Here is a 20,880-nt window from a genome sequence, read left to right on the forward strand (position 1 = left end):
GTGGTTTGTTTGTGGAAAATGGCTGGAGAGTGGGCAGGGCTGTGGTGTTCATGTGTGAGCTTGGCACGAGTGCCAGTGAGCGTGACCTGAGCCTGGCCCTGTGTATCCAGTGTCACCAGGAATCCAGGCACTGGTGGAGCTGGGGGAGGGACATCAGTAACTCGAGATGTGCTGGACCAGGCCACGCTGGACCAAAATAAACCTGGAGAGGTGACCAGCTCAGTGCCAGGGCTGTAAATCAGATGCCTGGTGCCTGAATACAAGGCCTGAGCTGAGAGCTGCAGTGCCCGGGGCTCCCGGGGGGGTCACTGATGGCTCTGGGTGCTGGGCTCCAGCAGCACACCCGGGTGCTGGGCTGCAGGTGGGATGCAAACCCTGCACTCTGGGGTCCTGCACCCATCCTGTACCCTGGGATGCAGCAGTGCTGCTTCCCTGCTCTGTCACAGGGAAGAGCTGCAGCTCAAACAGGTTTCCTTACCGATGCCATCAGCAGTTGCATAACGAGCTCTCCCACTCTGGGAAGTGACTGTGTGGAGCTGGGAGCTGGTTCTAGGCCAGGGCTCGGGGTGCACAGTGGGAGCAGTGGCTGTGGAGGCTTCACTCCTGCTCCCTGTTGAGGGCTGGCTGAGCCTCTGGGGCTGTGCAGGTGTGTGTGGCTGCTGGTGCACCCTGAGACAGAATTATTCATGGCAGACTGGGAGCGCTTATGCATGATGTGGTTTCTTGGCTTTTATGAGCCGTAGCTCGGGCAGAAACCACATTTGTGTTGCAGGGAACCTCTGTTTGTCCTCTGAGGAAGGGCTGCTCCACAGGGAATTCATGCCTGGGAGTCCCAGACCCGCAGCAGCTCCCACACACCTGGAGTTGGGTTGAATTATTTATTGAGCTCCTCCTGGAGCTGCTGTGCAGGACGACCCTCGGAATAGCAGAGCCCTGGGGCTGAGCTGCCCCTGCTGCCTCCAGCCATGCACCCACCTCAACCCCTTCCTGTTGTGAGGGCCAGAGAGGGTGTTGGGACATCTCTCTGGATTTCTTGGCACATGGAATTAGATTTTTCACTCTATTCCCATGTGCTTGCGTGGTCCCAGCTGGGGTGATCCAGGCACTGTGGGCTGCTGGACCTCCACACCCCACACAGCTCCTCTGTGAGCGTGCAAGAAAAGGGAAGTAGTTCAGAGCCTTTAAAATCATCCTTAAAAGGACCCCAGGCAGCTATTTCCACACTGTTGGATCGGTGCTGCAGCATCCCTGCTCCATCTGTGTTTTCCCTGCACAGGAGCTGGTTGCCAGGCTGCCTGTGATGAATCACGGGGTGCTCTCTGCCTGGCCCCCCCTACTCCCTGTTCCCTCACAGACAGTGCCTTCCTCCCTTGCTCCCACATAGGAACACTCACCAAAAAAAGAAAAAATGCACAATCCTCCCCGAAATCTGCGCTCTGGCCTCCGGTGAACCTTCCCCATCCCTCCTCTCCCATTTGCTGCCAATGCAGGCAGGAGCAGGCAGCAGCCCACTCCTCCTGCCAGCCCCCTCTCCCCCTTGCAGCAGCATCATGCCTGGTGCAGCCCAACCCATAACTGGTCCGAGGTGTTTCCATCCAGGTGTCTGGAAGTGGGAGATTTGGAGGTGCAGCTCAGGCCACCACGGGCTTCCCGGGTGCCGTCACTTCCCAAATTCCCGTGGGTTACCATGGGCTGTATTTATAGTTCGCTGGGCTAAAAATAAGAGCCCCAAGTGTTGGGTTCCCCAAGCCCAGCAGGGATGCCCAGGAGCCCCCAGAAGGGGGCTGGTGGGGAGGTGTTGAGTGATGCCCCTGGAGCTGCTCCCATGGGAAGGTTGATAGGAGTTTATTCTTTGGAGATGGTGTAGCTGCTGCACCACTGGCTGACCCAGCGCTGCTCTTGCTCAGCACGAGCCTCGTGCAGGACTCTCATCCTGCTAAAAATACTTCCTTCTGTCTCCTCGAGCTCAGTCTAAGGGAGGCTGTGAGGGGACGGAGCGGCAGCGCTTCTGGCCGTGGCTGCAGATGGTGGGTGAGGAAGCCCCGCGGGGCCCTGAGCAAACCTGCTGCCAAATCCCTCTGAAAAATGTCTGATGGGAAGCGTTTGTGAGCTGGTCCCAACCCCCTGCATGTGTGCCCAGCAAACATTCCTCCCTGCTCAGGACTGGTTTCCAAGCAAGGTCCCTTTTCTACGACCACAAGTGCTGGGAGCTGCAGGGCAGGTTCCATAGGGATGATGTGCTGGAGCAGCGTGGCTGAAGACAAGGAGCCCAGCACATCCCCCTCCGAGGTGACTCCCCCCCCATTCACACCCCTGGTACCGAGGGGAAACCAGTGAAAGTAAGTAATTTTAAACTGGTTTTGTTCATCTGGTTCGGTTTTTTGGAACAGAATCGAAGTCCAAGGGCGGGGGGAGAGCAGGACCTTGTCTGCCCGGGGTGTCCCAGCTTTCAGAGCTGGACGGGATCCAGCATCTCCTCCCCTCCTGACTCCCTGGATCTCCTGCAAAATAACGCCAAGATCCCGGCGAGACGCTGCCCTGGGCGGGGGGAATGGATCTGCACGTTTTCCGTGCACGAAACCTTCCAGCTCTCCCCAATAAAACCGAACCGGGAACATCTGCTCCCGGCATCGCCCTCCAGCCCCCGGCCCCCTCCTCCGCGTCTCTGATGTCACTCAGAAAGGCTCGTGAGTCACCCGCAGTTGCCGTGGTGATTCCAGCGATGCCGGGGAGCGCAGCGCTGCCCCGCTCCCCCCAGCCCTTCCCGGCGAGCGGAGGGGACCGAGCCCCCCGGCGCTGAGCCCCCGGGACGTGCCATGGGCTCCCATGCCACGGGCTGCTGCCAAGAGCCCCCGGAGACCCCCGAGGCTGCGAGGATGCCGACGGCTGCCACCCGTAAGTCAGTGCTGGCAGGGGGTTACGTGTCTGGGGGTCTTTGGGCTGTTGGGGGTTTTACAGCATCTGTGTGTCTCGCCCAGCAGGACAGGCACCCCATGGCCCAGCCCCAGGGATATGGGTGTCCTTTGCATCACCTCCTTCTCCATGTGCTCCTGGCACCCGGGGGTGTTGTCACCCCACTTTCCAGGACTCACTGGGGGGGTTCAGGCTGCTCTCAGCCTGCTCTGAGAGTGTGGGGAGCGAGGGGAGCCTGGGGCAGAGCAGTGCTGGGAGGGCATCAGCCTTGGCACGTGTGGGGATGGGGGTGGTCCAGCACTGCCCGGGGGAACAGGACCATACAACCCCACTCGTGTGGGCACCATCCACACCTGATGGCCCAAGTGACCAGCACTGTGCCCACTTCAAGGGTCAGGGGGGTCACCCCTGTCACAGCAGGATGGCACCCGTGTTGTGTTTCTCCCCTGGGTGCCGCTCACAGTGTTGTGGCCACTTTCCTCGCTCACCCCATCCTGCTGTGGGGCCACATCCTGCTCACACGGAGCCACTGGTGTGGCTCCAACCTCAGCAGGTGCCAAAGCCTTTGGAATGGATTGGGTGGGGGGGATCTGGTGATGGGCACCCTGGGGTGTGCAGGGCCCCCTCTGTGCCAAGCTCTGGAGCAGGGAAGGACATTCCGTGTGCCCCTGGGCTTTAGCATCCATGTCTGGAGTGTGGGCACGGGCTGGCAACTGCCCAGCCCTCCCCCCAGGAATCTGCTCTGAGGTCCATCACCCAGAGCTCGCTGTCGGTGGATCAGAGATCTGGCATCTCTTGGTTTCCTGCTCAGTGTCTCAGTTTTAGAGTCAAGTCCTTGCTGTCAACAGGACCTGGACGAGCAGGATCGAGGTGTTTGAATTACTCTGACTAATCTGTACGTTAACATATTTCTCTGGCTACAGGTTTAAGAGTGCTGGAGCATGTGCAGGCTGGCCAGGACTCAGAGGGGTGATGAGTGCAGTGTTTGCCTTGGCACCTCTCCACAGGCAGGGCAGGAGGGGACAGGGCTGCCAGGGGAAGGGCTCAGCTGCAGCACAGAGCCGGTAGCAAGGGAACCAGGAGCTGCATCCCACCAGAAGGGCAGGAGCTAAAAATACTGAATGGGAATGAGTCGAAATGCAGTGGGAAGTCACCGCCCACCCCCGCCAGACCCTGCCGTGGTGGAATTAGAGGAGCTTTAATTTGCTTTTGAGGCAGTTTTTGCTCTTTAGGCGCTCTCTGGGTTGAAGCACATCAAAATCACCCGGAGCAAGAGGCAGTGCTAGTCCCTCAGCCCAGGGCTGAGAGTTTATATTTATGAAGGAGGAAGCTCTAAAATGCAGAAATGTCCTCAAAATATCTCCTGTATCGTGAGACCGTAATGCAAACCTGCCATAGGAAAAGGAAAATGCTGGGTCAGGTACATCCCTCCTGTGTCTGGGATGGATGAGGTGATTTTCCAGGAGCTGGCAGGCAGCGTTTGCCTTTGTGCATCCCCCAGGAGACCTGGAACGAGGCGGTCCCAGATTTGTTCCCACACGAACACCTCCCCCTGTGCGATGAATGTCAAACATTTTGGTGCAATAATGATGTTGTAACACCCTTTTGGAAAGGGTTGGCTGAGTTGGCTGTGAATTCCCAAAGGTAACACTTAGCAGAGGTTCAGGATGTTGTTTTCAGATACAACCATGTGCTGGCTCATGAGGAGAGGAGAGGAGGGCTCTGTGCTGTGTTATCCCTGTGCCAGGGATTTGTGCTGCTCCACAATCCCAACAGCATCTACTGGGATGATGACACTGAGTATGTTCCATCTTGCCCTGGGCTCTTGCACCTTGCTTAGTCAGGAGCAGGAGACAGATGTTGCGTCTTGGAATTCAATTAGATTTTTATTCTTATTCATTTCTTCTGCCTTTTAGTTACTCGTTGCTTTCCCGTAATGTTTAAGTGGTGTAAAAGTTGGAGATAACTCATTCTCTCTTTGCACAGTTAGGGTTGTGGTAAATATAGTTTTACTCTAAGTGGCCTAAGGAGAAAAATGCACTTTAAAAAGAAATCATCTGGGAAAAGCAAACCAACAGTCCCAACAGAAATCGATTTCTCTCTGAGCACCGCCCAAATGTGACTGCTGAAGAGGGTCTCATGAATATAAAGATATATGGATAGATAGAAACACCTAATTTGCTCATTAATTAGATCATGACAACACTCAAAACCCTCTCAGCGCTCACCCAGCTCGTCCCTGGGGTCTCCCTGGTTGAGGTTGCTTGAGGAAGGGCAAGGCATGGTGGGAGGAGTCTTCTGGGAAAACCTGCTGGGCTGTAAATGCTATTGACCCGTTATCCTCCTAAACATAGTCCAGGGACTTTAAAAGTAAATAATCTTACAGATAAAAATATCTTACAGGCTAAACCCCCTCCTATTATTAATGCAGGCACTTAAAACCCACCGCCAGCTCCTCCAGAGCTGTAATTGTTGGAGATCTCCGCGGGCCCGGAGCATCCCGCTCCTCCCAGCCGGGGAAGGAAGGTCTGGCTCCCAGCAAAGCAGGGAGAGCTGTCACCCCTCCCTCTGCCAGCTCTTCCCCCTGGCAATAACAGAGTCATTAATTAATGTTTGCACAGCACTTTGAAGATAAGTGTTGAACACAAGTACTCTTTTAGATGCGATGGGGGAAGCCCCTCTCTGTAAGCAGCAGAGCTGCCAGTGCTTCCTGCCCGTCCCATTCCGCGGGTTTGATACACATCAAACACTCCAAGCGAGGGAAAAAGAAATAATTCTGAATAACTTGTTGCACTCATCAGCATAATGGCTGTGTCTCATGCACGTTGCCTTTGAAACAGTGCGAGTGCACGAGTGAAATAGAGTCCTGCAACCTGCCCTTCATTTGTTTTCTTTATTTACATGAAAAATCCTGCTGGTTGCCTGCGGTTCCCCGGTGCACGGGGCCACAGCTCTGCGTGCTCCTCGGGAGCTCCAGGGCTGGAGATAAGGAATTGCTGACAGCGGTGCTGGGAACGGCACTGAGGTGACGGTTCCATTGCTAAGAATAATGTCCTGCTCTCTCCTCCTCAGGGTTTGCTCCGTGATGGACTGTCATGGGAAACTATTTTGTACAAGGCAGGAAAAGACATTTTGAGCTGTCGCAGCAGCAGTAGCGTGAGGAGGCTGCCAGTCCCCCCCTTGTCCCCCTCATGTGATGGGACCCTGGCTCCTGAGAGTCAGGAGATATTTGAAATGTCTTTTGGACCACATCTCCTTTTCCAGGCAGCCGTGGTACCAGCACTGGCCCCACACTGTGACCTCTGGATGTGCCCAGGCTCTAAGTCGATCCTGACTGGGGATATTAAGTGCTCAACACGGGGGCAAACGAGGCCCTGCACAACTAAGCACAGGGAAGCAGCTACAGCAGGGTTCAAAATTAGTCCAGGGCTGAAAATAGAGCCCTAAGGAGGGAGCTGCAGGCAGCCAGGGCTCTGGGTGGGCATGAGCTGCTCACTGCTCTGTGGGGACTGTCCCCAGCACTCATGGCCATGGTGGAAATTCTGCGAGGATAAGAGGAAAAAAATATTGATTCATTTGACTGTTTTCTCTCACTGCTGGGAGAGCACAGGCAGGAGTTGTTGGGCAAGACTGAAGGTGAAGAACCTTTTTTCAGGTACCACCTGGACTGCTGAGGAGAAGCTGTGGCTGCCACATCCCTGGAAGTGTTCAAGGCCAGGTTGGATGGGGCTTGGAGCAACCTGGGATAGTGGAAGGTGTCCCTGCCCAGGGCAGGGGGTGGAACTGGGTGATCTTTATGGTCCCTTCCAACCCAAACAATTCTAGGAATGGAAGCTCTTTCTGCCTCTTCCTACCCAGGAACTATCTCCACCCTCTAGGATCCCAGGGCACTGCTGGTTTCTATTTTTACAGAAGATACTTTTTTACAGTATCAATTTGGATCTGATGTCCTTGGGATGCCAAGCAACTGATATCATTATTCCACATGAAGTCTCCCAATATTCATAAATGAAACATGGCGGAAGAAACTGAAATCCCAGGAACTCATCCAGTATGGGAGAAAACAAGAACACGGGTTCAGCTTCGCTCCCTGTAATAGGTGTCGTGTTTGAATATGGTGATTTCTCACAGGAATTGCCTCCCAGTAATTAATCTCTGAGCTCTGCTGGAAGACAAGTTGTGCAGAGTGTGTCAGTTCACGTGTACTCCCACTCTGAATGCATAAGGAATCCAGGAGTCTAATAGGGAAATTATTTCATATAGAAAGGCAATGTATTAACATTTTGCAGAAGAAAAGCCTTGGAGCGTGTTTTGTAGTGGAGTACAGAAAGAAACAAGTGGCACACAAATTACAGCTGAATTTGCTGCTACCGAACACGGAAGAGTCATTTGTTTTCTCAGGGAAAAAGCAAACATGCTCAGCAATCCACTGGTGACCCTCCCACTTTAAGTGCAGGCTTTTTATCTGCAGGACAAGTTTGAGGACGCTGGTGTGGGATGATGCCGAGTTCTTGACAAACCACTTCGTCATCACCTGCAAAGTTTCCCAAAACATCAATTTCAGCTTCCACTTAAGGACAAGCAAATGCCCTCACGACCAGAGTTTCAGGGAGTTACTGCAGAGGAAGAGGCGGCAGCACATCCCACACCAGGCTGGAAGAGGTGCAGAAAGGAGAAGAAGGGGGGAGAACAAGAGGTAATTCCAAGGTCAGGATCCCACGTGCAGCCTGGGAAAGAAGTGTGTTCTTACCACCAGACTCCCCCCTGCGCTTTTTCTCCACGATGTTCGTTTCCTTGAGCCAAACGTTTCCATTTTTTGTTTTATTCTGAGAGTTTCAGGGATCCAGGTTAACACTGGCTTGGTTTCACAGGGGTAGTCTGCCACCTTCTTAGAACGTATTTTGTTTCTGATGAGCGTAACAACTGAATCCATTATTTATCTCAAGGAAAAATATGTCAGAGGAAGAAGTAGGTCAGATTTCTCATGGTCGCACCCTCACCCTCGATACAGGTCACCTGCTCTACGAGTCCAAGGGCTGTTCTGTTCCTGCAGTGGATCTAATGCCCAGTCCACCACGAAAATGAAAACATTCTTCTCAAATATAAGGGGATTTGGATTGGGCCTTAATGCTTAATCTAAAAACAAGAGCAGCTTGTTCTAATGATAACGCCGCGAAACGACAGCCTCTAACAACCGTGCTGAAAACCAACCCCTTCGAACGGAGATTATAAAACAACCAGCAACTTGTTTGCAAAGACACTTTAATTGCACACAATCCTTTAATGTGGAGGAGTGATAGAGGCTGGAATAACCTTTGAACGCCAGGTTGTATTTCCTGGTGACACAGAGTGCCCTCCCCTTGCACTTTGAGAAGACACGGGGAAATAAACGTGGAATCTTAAGACAGACCCAAATGAATGTTTAATGATTTTGAAATATTTATATAATCTACCAGTTACACGCAGGAAAAAAAAATTAAATTATGAGAATCATAACAAAATTATGTAGAATAAGGTCAGTCTGCTATGCTGTTGTGCAGCTAAACTTATAATCATGGTTTCAGTAGATAGATATGAAGATAATTCGTCTCTCGGGCACAGGCATTAAAGGCTCGGAGCCCTGTTCAATCATGCAGCTTCACTTTTGCGATGAGCCCTGGAACTCACTTGTCAAGTGAGTTAATCTGCAGGATCCGGTTTTGGTCACGAGCCTGGTGAGCAGTGGTGCCCAAAACTATGTGCAGTTTAGGGCACCACAATACAAGAAAGATCTAAAGCTATTAAACTGTGTCCAAAGGAGGGACATGAGGATGGTGGAGCGGCTGGAGGCGAAGCCGTGTGAGGAGTGGCTGAGGTCGCTGGGTCTGTTCAACCCGCAGAAGGGGAGATTTATCTCTGTCTACAACCTCCTCACCAGGGGACATGGAGAGGCAGCATCAATCTCTTCTCTCTGTGACCAGTGACAGGACTTGAGGGAATGGCTGGAGCTGTGTCAGGGCAGGGTCAGGTTGGATCTCAGGAAAAGGTTCTTCCCCCAGAGGGTGGTTGGCACTGACCAGGCTCCCCAGGGCAGTGGGCACAGCCCCAAGGCTGCCAGAGCTCCAGGAGGGTTTGGACAACACTCTCAGGGACAGGGTGGGATTGTTGAGGTGTCTGTGCAGGGTTAAGAGTTGAACTGGATGATCCTTGTGGGTCCCTTCCAACCCAGCAAAAACCAATCACATATTGTACCTGTCACATATTTCTTGCTCTCTTTGTAGATCATGACATAAAGCAGGGAAAGAAATTCCCTTTTTGCTAAGAAACACATAAGACGTGTAAGCCAGGCTTCAGCCTGGAAACTCTTTGATGTACTTTGGTGGTGAGCAGGCGGTAACTCAACAAGCCTTGAGGGAGATTATTTGTAATAACATGGAAAAAATTGTTTCTGGTACTTTTTGATCCAAAAGGGGCTGTGGGTCCATGAGGGGCTGTGGGTCCATGAGGGGCTGTGGGTCCATGAAGGGCCGTGGGTCTGTGAGGGACTGTGGGTCTGTGAGGGCCGTGGGTCCATGAGGGGCCCTGGGTTCATGAGGCTCTGTGGGTCCATGAGGGGCCCTGGGTCCATGAGCACGGCGGGTCCATGAGGGCGGGTCTGCGCTCCCCGCGCGCGCGCGGGCCGGCGCGGTCGCCATGGCAACGGTTGCCCGGCGCGCGCGGGCGGCGGGAGGGCGGCCATGCCCCGCGCGCGCGGGCGCGCAGCCGCTCCCTCCCCCGCCCTCCCTTCCCTCCCTCCCTCCCTCCATCCTTCTCTCACCCGCCTCTCTCCCTTTTCCCGCCGAGCGCGCGCGCGCGCGCGCTCCCGGAGCCGGGAGCGGCGGGAAGGGAGGGGGCGAGCGGCGGGAGAGAGGGAGGGAGAGGGCGCGGGAGCGCGCGCGGGGCGGGAGGCGGGCGCATGCGCGCGCGCGGGCGCGCGCGGCCCCGAGCGCGCTGTGGCAGCCGCGGCCCCTCGGCGGCCGCTCCGTCCCGGCCCTTCCCTTCCCCGCCACCGGCACCGGCGCCGGGCCCGCCGGGCCGGCATCCCCCCCCTCCCCGCCCCTGCCCCACCCAGGGCGCCGCGGTGCCCCCGTCCCTCCCCGGGCATGAGGCAGCGGTAGCGCGGCAAAGGTGAGGCGGCGGGGCCTGCAGGCCGCGCGGGGCGGGCGGGGGGAGCGGCGGCGGCGGCGGCGGGGGCTCGGCGGGGCCCTGCGCGGAGCCGGCGCCGGGTGGGCTGCGCCCCCTCCCCGCCTCCCCCGCCCCCGCCGCCGCCTCCTCCTCCCCCTCCGCCCGGGCGGGGCCGGGGATGCGGGGAGGGGATGCGGGGAGGGGGCGCCGCTCGGCCCGGCCATGGGCGTGCGGGCGCGGAGCCTCTGCTGCTTCTCCGGGGCTCGGCGGGGGAAGGAGCCGCAGGTGCTGCCCCGCGGGCGGGGAGGGGGCGGCGGTACCTGCGCGCATTGTTCGGGAGAGCCCCATCCTTTATCCCTTCAGCAGGTGACGGGGCTGCGCCTTCCTCCGCCGAGCCGGGCCCTGCCCTTCACACACACACAAAAAAAAGGGATGCTCGCCCCGGGCTCCGATGCCCTTTGATTTCCGAGTGGGTTTTGAATCGCCCCATCAGCCCTCCCGGTGGGGATCCCGAAGGATGCCGGGCCTGTTGTGTGCGGCCCCTCTCCTGCGTGACCTCGGAATCGACTCGTGTAAATCGGCTCGTGTAAAAGTCGCTGTCTTTTGTTTTTGTTGTAGATGGTGGATGTTGATGTTTGTGCGGGTGGAGATAGCACCAGAAGAAAAATGGATGCTCTGACGGATAGCTCAGTTGAGATTGTCCCCTTGGAGCTCTATGATTCAGCCAGAGCAAAAATAGCTGCTAATCTACAATGGATCTGTGCTAAAGCCTACGGAATAGGTAAGATCACCTCTGTCAGGAGCTCATTCTTGATTTTGTTCTTGCTTTTTCTGTCTCCCCCGCCGTTCCAGGAGTAATTAAATTTGGCTTTGTTTTAAATATCAATAACATGGCAGCCTCTTCTCTTGTTAATGTTATGTGTTTCTTGGTACCTCCAGCAGGAATAACGGGACTGTGTGAGATGCCCTGAATCAGCAAACCTAATGGTGAACGCTCCCAGATGGTGCCTGGGAGGTGCTTTGCCTGCCTCAAAATGTTTAAATCCTTGCTTTAGCTAAGCAGACTTTGTTCCTCAGAGCTTTATGTCACTGCTTGCAGGCCCTGAGTCCCTCCAGGCTGGGAAGGCTTTAGGTGCTTCCTTGTCTAGTCATCTTGGCCAGTGGATGCTGGGACCTTGACACCCTTTGTGTGCTCAGTTAGGACTTTTTATCCTGGCAGATTGTGGGTTTGCCTTCAAGATGAGCTGAAATACAATCCGTTTGTGTTCAGCAGCGTTTGTCTTTTGTGAAAAAGAAATGAATGAGCAGGTGCAGTTTGTGTTCTGTGACATTAAAGAGCAGGTTGTAGGTGACAGAGGAGTTCTCCCTTCCCTCACATTGTCACGAGTCCGTACAGTCTAACGTGGAAAAATAAATATTCTTGGAGTATATTTGTAAGCGTTTTCCTGGCAGCTGTTGAAATTTGCTTTTTTCTTTTGAACTAGATCTGTCTCCATGTGCTAGATCCATCTTGAGTTTAAGTAGCTTCATTGTGAACAAATAGGATGGAACACTAGTGGTTGGGGGTTTTTTATCCAGAACAAAACATATAATAAAGCCATGTACAGAGTCTTGTTTTGGAAAATGAGGTGGCCCTCTTAATCTAAGTCTAATTCTCCAAACTCATAATATGCTTAATGGATTAGCACTGGCTTACTTGGTGACAAGGCTGGAGAAAAGAGGTCCATTCCTGCCATTAAATATTAATCCTTGCTGGAATATTTGTCAAAATTATTTTTCTTTTCAAATATTTCCAGCTCTGTCAGTGGCCTCCTCATCTCAGTGACTGTGGGGAAAATAAAATCATGGGTTCATAGTGTTTAATATTAGTGAAGGTATTTTATTACACACAACAAGAGGCAAAAAACCTCCCCCGGGGATCAGATGACGTTTAAAAATGTGGGAATTTGGGGAGGGTGTCAGCAAAACATTGATAACTTAAAAGAGCAGAACAGGCGTTTCCCGATGTAAATATTTCTCAGTCGCTGGAATTGTTTGTAACATTGCCTGAAACTTTTTAGCCGTCAGTGATAAAATGGCTATTGCAGGCCTGGAGATGCACACGGTGTGTGCTGTGACTTTGTTTCCAAGAGAAGCTGCTCCTGGAGGGAAGGACTGGCACGGCTCCTGCGCTGCAGTGAGAGCTCGGTGGCCTCGTGGTGTCTGCTGGGGCTCCACAACTCACCGTTGTGTCTGGACCTCCTGGACCAGTGAATTGCTCAGTGGCAAGTCTGTTTATGCACTTGGCAACACAGACTTTGATTATAAAAGTATTTGGCTTTCCTTTCACCAAGGACTAAAAAGAAACAGCTTTCCCCGTGGCAGAGATGTGATCCCTGGCTGGAGCAGCCTTTGCCAGCTTTTCTGCTTGCATTTAGGCTTGTGCAGATTACATTTAGCAGCACTTAAATGCCACAAACAATAGGAAAAAATAAACTTTTTCCGTGTTATGCTGTTGGTGCTGCTCCAGTGAGTAAGGATTTGTGTCCATGTGTGTCTCTGCAGGACTGTGGCCCGTGGAAATGTAATTTGATTTTTGAAATGGCTCCTGCAAGTCGTTGTCACATGTTTAGGCATTGCTGCTGGAATAGCATTGCACAGTCCCTCGAAATTTATAAGCCTCTTTAATTCATAGAGAGATGGGTTTAAGAAGGTTTCCTATGAGATTATAATTTTGAATAATATTTGAACTTGATGACTTGATGTCATCTCTCAGGGTTACGTTTTTGTTTTAAGATGTTGGATGATGTTCAGTGAGTGATTTTCTTATTTAAAATCTCACTATGCAGATGAAAGATTTTGGGGGCTTTTTTATTATTTTAGACTAATTTCTGGTCAATTTGGTAAAAAAAAATGCTTCTCTGTTTATAATATTAAAACATGTTCTGAAGTAAATCTTACCTGATAAGGTTTCCATAACTGCCTTCAAGTGGCTGATTAAGGGTGTTTCCCTGAAATGTTAGATTTGGATTTGATGCATGTGAATTGACAGAATTCTGTGCCTTGATCTTTCAAATCCTGGTGCATATCCTGGATTTCATTTTGATCTGAGTAAGGCTGAGCTCCTGGGGAAGTGTGGGAAGGGTCAAGAACAGGAATTTGATTCTGGTGTAGACTGTCACTGAAAGTCATTCATTGCTGCAGGTTTTACCTGCAACTGTATTTTCTCTTTACTGTTAAAGAATATTTGACTTCCTCACCTCTAAGCTGGCATGTAAGTAGGAAAATTCTTCATCCTTTGTTGTTTTTTTTCCCTCAAGGACAAATCACTGGGAGCATGCATGACAAATAATTTAGATTTGAACTCCTAGTTTGGGCTTTGTTTCATTTGATGGTGCACTCCTCCTCTTTTTTTTTTTTTTTCCTTCTGGCCATGAAAAGAGAATTTTGGTAGCCAAACAACTGGAGCTAGAGAAATTCTGTGAGACAACCCCTCTTCCTGCCCAGGAATTGGGCTGAATGGTTTGTTCCTGGAAGCTGGAGCTCCTGGCTCTGGTGGATGCCTGGTTGGCACAGATGGGCCCCAGAGGGAGGTCCTACAACTGTTTGTCAGAATTCCAGAAGGCAGAGGGGAAGGATGTTGTGAAGGAAGGTGTTTCCCCATTCAGCATCATCCACCTCCCCAGATAAATCTGGGAATAGTGACACGGATCACTCTGTGCATCTGGAAACCTGCACTTGGAAGATTCCAAGTCCCTTTAGCTGAGACAGTGGTTTGAGAAAATGGGGTTTGATTAGAACAAAATTACCTTTTTCATCCACAAACTTGGATGGGAACCCAAAGGGGCACTTTAAGGAATTCTCCTGGCACCGAGAAAATAAAGTTCCTGATGTTTAAGTGGTCAAGAAGCAAAACTGCCACTGGGTTTGTGGAACTTTGGTTCACAGGAGGTGAGCGTGGGAGGTCTGGGGAGGCTTGGCAAGCCATCCTTGGGGAGATCACTTTTCCACAGCCATTGGAATGAGCCAGATTGCCAGGCAGGAAGGAGACCAGGTGCTGCCCAAAGCTGAGCAGAGGGGAGTGACCCTGGTCCTTCAGCCCCACTGGCCCCTCGGGCTCTGAGATAAACACCCCCAGGATGTTTTTGTTTGGTACCACTTGGGAAAATAGACAATGGCAAGGAAAAATTCTGATTTCTCGGCAGATTTAGTTAGTGCAGCGTTAGTTTATGTGCAGAAATGATGTTTTCCACCATCCCAGTTATAATGTCAAAACTCAGATATTGAAGGAGCATATGGAAGTATCTCAGTGTTGCAGCTTGCTGGGAGCAGGGGGTTGTTTCCAACCCTTTCCATAACAAATGTTGTTGCCTCTGTAAAACAGTGTGTAAAATTTGGATTTTTCGAAAGGAACTCAGTGGGTTTTACTTATTTATCAGGCCTGGGAGCTTTACATAGTTTCCAGACTTAATGCTGACAGTAGCCTGAGACCTTTGGCAAGATGCAGGCAGGAAAGCCAAGAGCTAATGTAATGCATTGGAGGGGAAATGCAAGTTGGGCTTTTTTTTTTTTGGTCTTTGAAGTGCTTAAAATTTACTTGTTAAATAAGGTTTTACAGTGCTGTGATATTTACTGGTTGGCAGAAGCAGTGTGAGCATGTTTCCTGGGCTAAATAGCCTAAATCCCTGGATTCCCTGCTCTTCTTTGTCAGCTTTCTTCTCAGGTTGGTAGCAAAAATACTTGTAAGAAAGCTCTTGTGTTTAGCAAATATTCAACAGTTAAGCATTTGTTCCTTTAACAGCACCTGTTTCATAAACACTGGGTATTATTGTGTGGAGTTCACAGGGGTGAAGGATTCCATAATTATTATTTTGTCTCTCCTGCTTCATCCAGGTTTGTGGCTTTGTGCTCGATCAAAAGATATGATAATGCACTTTCCAAAGCCTTTAGCTTGGCTTTTTCCTGCCTAAATGTTCCTGTGCCCTATTCCACATCACTGACAGGGTTTATAATTCCCTGCTGGAACGAGAACCCCCAAAGAGTGGGGTTAATTCTGGTGGTCTTAGTGCTGAGAAGGTGTAGTTTCTGCAGCTTGGAGGACATCCATCCTGTGCTGAATAATTCTGGGAACAGATACCGATCCCAATGAAATCCTACTCAGAATTTGAATAAGCTCTGTGCTGTTTACCATCCCACTTTGGCTCTCTTTCCATGGGAAACCAGTTCTTCGTGCTTCTGGAGGTAAAAGAACATCTGGGGTGTATCCACTGCAGCAGTTCAAGGGATAAGTCAAATTTGTTCAGATTGCTGTATTTTTCTTTATCAAGTCACAATCAGGTGGTTGTCTTAGAGCAGGTTTTTGTAATGAGGTGATAAAGGAGAGGAGAGAGTCTGGCAATAATTGTCTCTCTGCTGGTTGTTGCAAGTGAAGTTATTTTTATAATCCTCTAAATGATGTTGTACCTGGTGATTTGTACTCAGAACTGGCAGTTTTTGAGAGATTAGAACTCACTGATATGATGGCACAGACTGAAGGAATTGCATCAGGAGAAATCATGGGCGTTTATTTTTGGGTCCTTCCTCTCTTACACAAAGAGCTGGTGGAGGTGTCTCCCCAGCAGTCTCAGCAGGGCAAGAACACTCAAGAGTTTATGCTGCTGAAACTTGGAAAAAATATGATATTACTTTGTTTTATAAGTCTGGGAAGCAGGAAAAATGAGCATTTTTGCTCCATAATGAGCTGACTGCATGCAAGTCATTAATAGGGTATAAAATTTACATGAATTCCATGTGTGAAAGGGATCCAGTCAACTCTGGTATCAAGTAGGGTGGTAAATTCTCCAACAATTCTTCATTAAAAAACTGAACTAATGATTTTCACCTTCACAGAGCTGATTGCAGGTTATGTGCTGGTTCTAAATTACTATAAAACCATTGGTAGTTTTTAAGTTTCATCTTTTGAACTCTCAGTTTGCCTAAAACTGGCAACTCTAAAGCCTGTCTTGAAGTTGATGCCAACATTTGCCTGGTGAAACAACTCAGAAAGCACATTGGGAAAAACAGAAGGTGTTTGCAAGCTTTCCAATAACATAAAAGTGACTTCCTTTGGGAGTTAGGAGCAAAAAAGAAGGAGATTATTTGATTGTTTTTGGTTTGCTTTGGTGTGATTTGTTATTCAGCAGAAAGTTTTGTAGCTTAGAAGTGAATTGCTCAAAGTTAATTTTTTTCAGGTCGATTTTTTTTTTTTTTTTAATTTCCCAAAATCCAAACCATAAATGTGTAAAAACAGGAGTTTTAATCAACAGAACTTTTGTAACGTCTTGAGTTCATTTATAGGTCACGATGGGAAGGTGCTGAAAAAGATGCTGATAAAAACTGGGACTTGGAAAGATCAGTCTCTTAGGCTGTACTTTCAAATACTTTCAAATATTGAAGATATCTCACAATTAAACCTCTTTTTTGTGTGTAACTGCCTGGGAAGGCTTTTTTGGCATAATTGCATCCTGTTCAGAACATCAACTGCATTTGGAAGTTTCCCATCTCAGTTATATATTTATATAGCATCCCATTTGCATTGCAGTTTTTTCAGCCTTTATTTCTCATTTATTTGTGCCTGCCATGTGGATAGTGCAATTATGTCCGGTGTAAATAAATGTGAATTAAATAATAAAGTTAATATCACTGCTCTTGAGCTTTGATAGGGTTTTTATATATTAAAATTTCCATGGCTCTGTCTGTCAGGACATGAAATCAGTTACAAAACCGTTCCTCTGTGTCACAGACAAATTTAGCTGGCAGAACATGGGGTAGAAAATAAAACTGGGCAAGTGTTTGCTGTGAAATAAGTTGCTATTATGGGAGGATTAATGTTGATGAGTAACTTCCTCTGATAGTATTCAAATTATTAATCCTGGTACTGGAAGTTATTCCCACCCTGACTTGCCTTTAATCCTGGTCAATCCAAATCCATTCAGTCCTTAAGCACTTATGTGGAGATCAGGAACATGGAGTTGGAGGGTTCTTCAATAGAGGAGACAAAGATTTCAGATTTCTTGGCTGGACATTCGGAGTGAACAACAGCAGATAAAACACAAGGTTGGTTTTTTTTTGCTTTGCTTTGGGGTTTTGTGTTTGTTTGGGGTTCTTTGTTTGTTTGGGGATTTTTTTTAAAATATATTGATTTCTGTGACATGGAATCTCCTCGCTGAGAACCAGATCCAGTCAGTGCTAGAAAAGGCTTTTAAAAATCATTGGAATGGAGCTGGTTTAATCGAAAATTGATGTGGGAGGCCTGGCTGCCCCTGTCACACCGAGCATCCCCTTCCAGTGCTCTCCTGCTTTAATATGTGTGTAAACACCCCAGTCCAATGGATTGTATCCCTTGGGGGGTGTGAGGGTTGCAGAGAAACCCTTCTGCTCTCTGGAGTTATAGTCTAGGAAATAATCTCAGTCTGTTCTTTACCTCGTGGAGAAGGACCTGAGGAAAATCCAGAGTGCAGGGTCTGTGCAAGGCTTGGAGGGGCTCTGTGTCCACCCATTTCATCCCAGTTCCAGCCAGTCACTGGTGGAGGGCAGGTGTTGGTACAAAACCCCTCAATCCAAGTGCTTTCAGACATTTGAAATTTGCTTTTTTTTTTTTCCTTTTTTTTTTTTTGTGTGTGTGGTTTCAAAAAAAAGCCTTTCAAACTTGGAGTGGGTGCTAATGCTCTGCCAGAGATGTACAACTTCATGGATATTTTATGAGCTTGTATTATTGCCTTTCACAAATAATTCTAGTACAAAGCAAAGTGGCTTTGGTTGTTAAAGGTGTAGCTGCTTGTAATGAGCTCAGATGTTGAATTATATGAGCTGCTTTGCATTTAGATTTTTGGATCTTTAGAAATGGAAGCTCGAGTTCTCTGCCTGGAAACGGCAATGGCCATTAAATGGAATTAGCTTTCAACAGCCTTTGATTTTAGGTCAGGTTGACTAATGTTAAGGAGATTAAAAATATTTGAATTTATTATGTATTTCACTAAAAATGGACACCCGTGTTAACAAATGCCACTCAGGCGGTGCCAGTGGGATTTATTGTGTCTCTTCCCAACCATCTTCAGTATAAAGTCACATTAAGTGTCACAGAAAGAAAAAATAGTGATCTTAATTTTTAAAAACTTCAGAAAGCTTCCCATTTTGAAAAATAGGGACAGCACTGACTAACAATGGCTGTTAGAGATGTTGCAACAACACTGGTTTCTAAATGTTTTTGTCTACATGAGATGTGCTTCTGGCTCTCACAGTAAAATTCTGTCCTGGTTTCTGTGTGAACATCAGGTGCTCTGCAGTATACAGATGTTGTGTGGCTTTTCTTTTTTTTGCAGTTTAAGGATGTGCTGTGGGTAGGAATTCCTTGGAATGGGAGAATTGAATTGTTCTGGTTAATGAGCTGAATGCAAAGTAAATTAATAATTCTTTTAACTGTAGGTGTACGTATTTAAAATGAACCATCGAAGTGACTTTGGGGAAAGATATTCAGAGGGACTGGATAGAACAAAAATAGAATTTTATGTCTGAAAATTAGGAAATGTCAGGCTTCTATTAAGACAATACACCTGAGGCTGGAAAATATTTTTTCTTGGGGTTGCAGACTCTCATTATTCCTGCTAAGCCATTATAAAGATCGATAGCTCCTGAGCTGGTTACTAAGTATGAGTAAAAGTATTTCTTTTGGGATGGATTTGAAACGTCTGAGACATATTTAGAGTGATTGGAATATTAGTTGTTGTCAGTACCTTTCTCTCCTGGGCAGTAGCAAAAGTATCTTTATGGTTGGGGGTGTGCAAGGGTCAGGTCTTCTGTGTTGCTAATTTTAACTTGCATTCAAATTGCTACACTCAGGATCTATGTTCAGGGTGATAAAATCCTAATACAACTTGTGGAAATCCTGCCAAGCCAAAAGAAGTTAATTTTTAGCCTTGGTTTAAAGCTCCCGTTTAATCCAAGTGGGGCGGGTTTGCTTCCTAGGCTTGAATTTTCATTTCAAGGCCAAAAAGCTAAAATACATTCTTGTCAAAAAAAAATAGCCCATCAGCTCACTGGAGACCTGACTGGTTTGCAAACTGCTTGTAAAGTGCTCAAGGTTTTAGTCAGATATTTTGGTCTTTTGATGAATTTTGGCAGTTCAGAACCAAGATATCAGTGGCTTAGTTTTCTTGTTCAGTTTGAGGCAGTGACTGAGCCTCGCAGTTGTGCTGTTGCTGTGAGCAGATGTTTGGGGATATTCTTACTCCAAGCAGCTGCAGATTTTGGTTTGAAGATACATATAAATGGTGTCCATCTGATGCCCAGAGCATTTTCACAGAATCACAGGATCAACAGGGTTGGAAAGGACCTCTGAGATCATCGAGTCCAACCTGTGACCCAACCCCACCTTGTCCCCCAGACTGTGGCACTGATGCCACATCCAGTCTGTCCTTAGACACCTCCAGGGATGGGCAGCCCATTCCAAGGTCTGATCACTCTCTCTGTGAAGAACTTCTTCCTGATGTCCAACCTAAACCTCCCCTGACACAGCATAAAACTGTGCCCTCGTGTCCTGCTGCTGGTTCCTGGGAGCAGAGACCAACCCCCCCCCGGCTACACCCCCTGTCAGGGAGTTGGGCAGAGTGATGAGGTCTCCCCTGAGCCTCTTCCTCTCCAGGCTGAACAACCCCAAGTTGTGCTCCTCACAGGAATTGTGCTCCAGTCCCTTCACCAGCCTCGTTGCTCTTCTCTGGACACACTCCAGCCCCTCAATGTCCTTCCTAAACTGAGAGGCCCAGAACTGGGCACAGCACTCGAGGTGTGGCCTCACCAGTGCTGAGTGCAGGGGCAGAATCACTGCCCTGCTCCTGCTGGACACTCTATTCCTGATCCAGGCCAGGATGGCCTTCTTGGCTTCCTTGGTGGCTTTCTTGGCTCCCTGGCTCATGTTCAGCTGCTGTCACTCAGCACCTCCAGCTCCCTTTCTCTCCAGCCACTGTCCCCACTGTCCCTCTGTTTTAGCCTGTGCTCCAAACAGTTCTAATCCCAAAGAAAATCAAACCCCGCTAACACCCACCACCCAGATTTCTCTCTGCTGTTCCAGACAACGTCCCAGAGGAGCTGAAGGACCCGTTTTACATCGACCAGTACGAGCAGGAGCACATCAAGCCCCCGGTGATCAAGCTGCTGCTGTCCAGCGAGCTGTACTGCCGCGTCTGCAGCCTCATCCTCAAGGGCGACCAGGTGGCGGCTCTGCAGGGCCACCAGTCCGTGATCCAGGCGCTGTCTCGGAAGGGGATTTACGTCATGGAGAGCGATGACACACCTGTGTCTGAGTCTGAGCTGGGCTCGGCACCAATCAAAATGGTGAGCTTAATTAAAGCCACTAACGAGCTGCCTTTTATTTAACGCCGGTTAAAATAGGAAGAGGGGAGGGAAGAGCTCTTCGTTTCTAGGTCGCCAACTTTAGGAGTTTTTTGATTTTAAATACAGTTGGAACACAGCACTGTAAGTGTAGATACCCTTCTGGAAGATCTGTAACGAGGAGATTAGGGCTTGTTTCACTTAGGAAGTCTTTCCTGCCTAAAAAGAAGTACCTTTCTCAAGGATAGGTGGATGGGTTTTTTTCCTTCTGGATTCCAGAGGAAGCTTTCAGGCTCTCTCTCTGGTATGAGGAGAGAGAAACCCTCAGATGTTACAAAGATAAAAGCCTGGAATAGAACAGGAGGCATGTCTTTCTCAGGCCCAGTGCTTTTTGCAGCACTGATAGAAGTTTTCCCTTGTAAATCCAGTGTCCTCCGCTTTGGAATAAACTCTCCTGAACCCCTTGCACTGCCTGGCATT

The 20,880-nt window shown here is 49.3% G+C and overlaps 1 protein-coding gene across 3 annotated transcripts in view; it reads left to right on the forward strand.

The window, feature by feature from the left end:
• Positions 1-2,722: 2,722 nt before the first annotated feature.
• The window catches only part of CAMSAP1 (calmodulin regulated spectrin associated protein 1), a 34,523-nt gene continuing 16,365 nt past the window's right edge, over positions 2,723-20,880 (forward strand). Inside the window, exons 1-3 of one of the 3 annotated variants that reach the window (XM_027741334.2) lie at positions 2,723-2,895; positions 10,675-10,837; positions 20,141-20,403. In XM_027741334.2, coding sequence (XP_027597135.2) covers positions 2,827-2,895; positions 10,675-10,837; positions 20,141-20,403 — 495 coding nt within the window. In that variant the 5' untranslated portion in view covers positions 2,723-2,826. Of the gene's footprint in view, positions 2,896-9,920; positions 10,060-10,674; positions 10,838-20,140; positions 20,404-20,880 lie in introns of those variants that run through there. The other 2 variants (XM_027741331.2, XM_027741332.2) reach the window with 2 other exon arrangements.

Source organism: Pipra filicauda, unplaced genomic scaffold (assembly GCF_003945595.2).
Source record: "Pipra filicauda isolate LSUMZ 115617 unplaced genomic scaffold, ASM394559v2 scaffold100_size2392355_pilon, whole genome shotgun sequence".
Lineage (NCBI taxonomy): Eukaryota > Metazoa > Chordata > Aves > Passeriformes > Pipridae > Pipra > Pipra filicauda.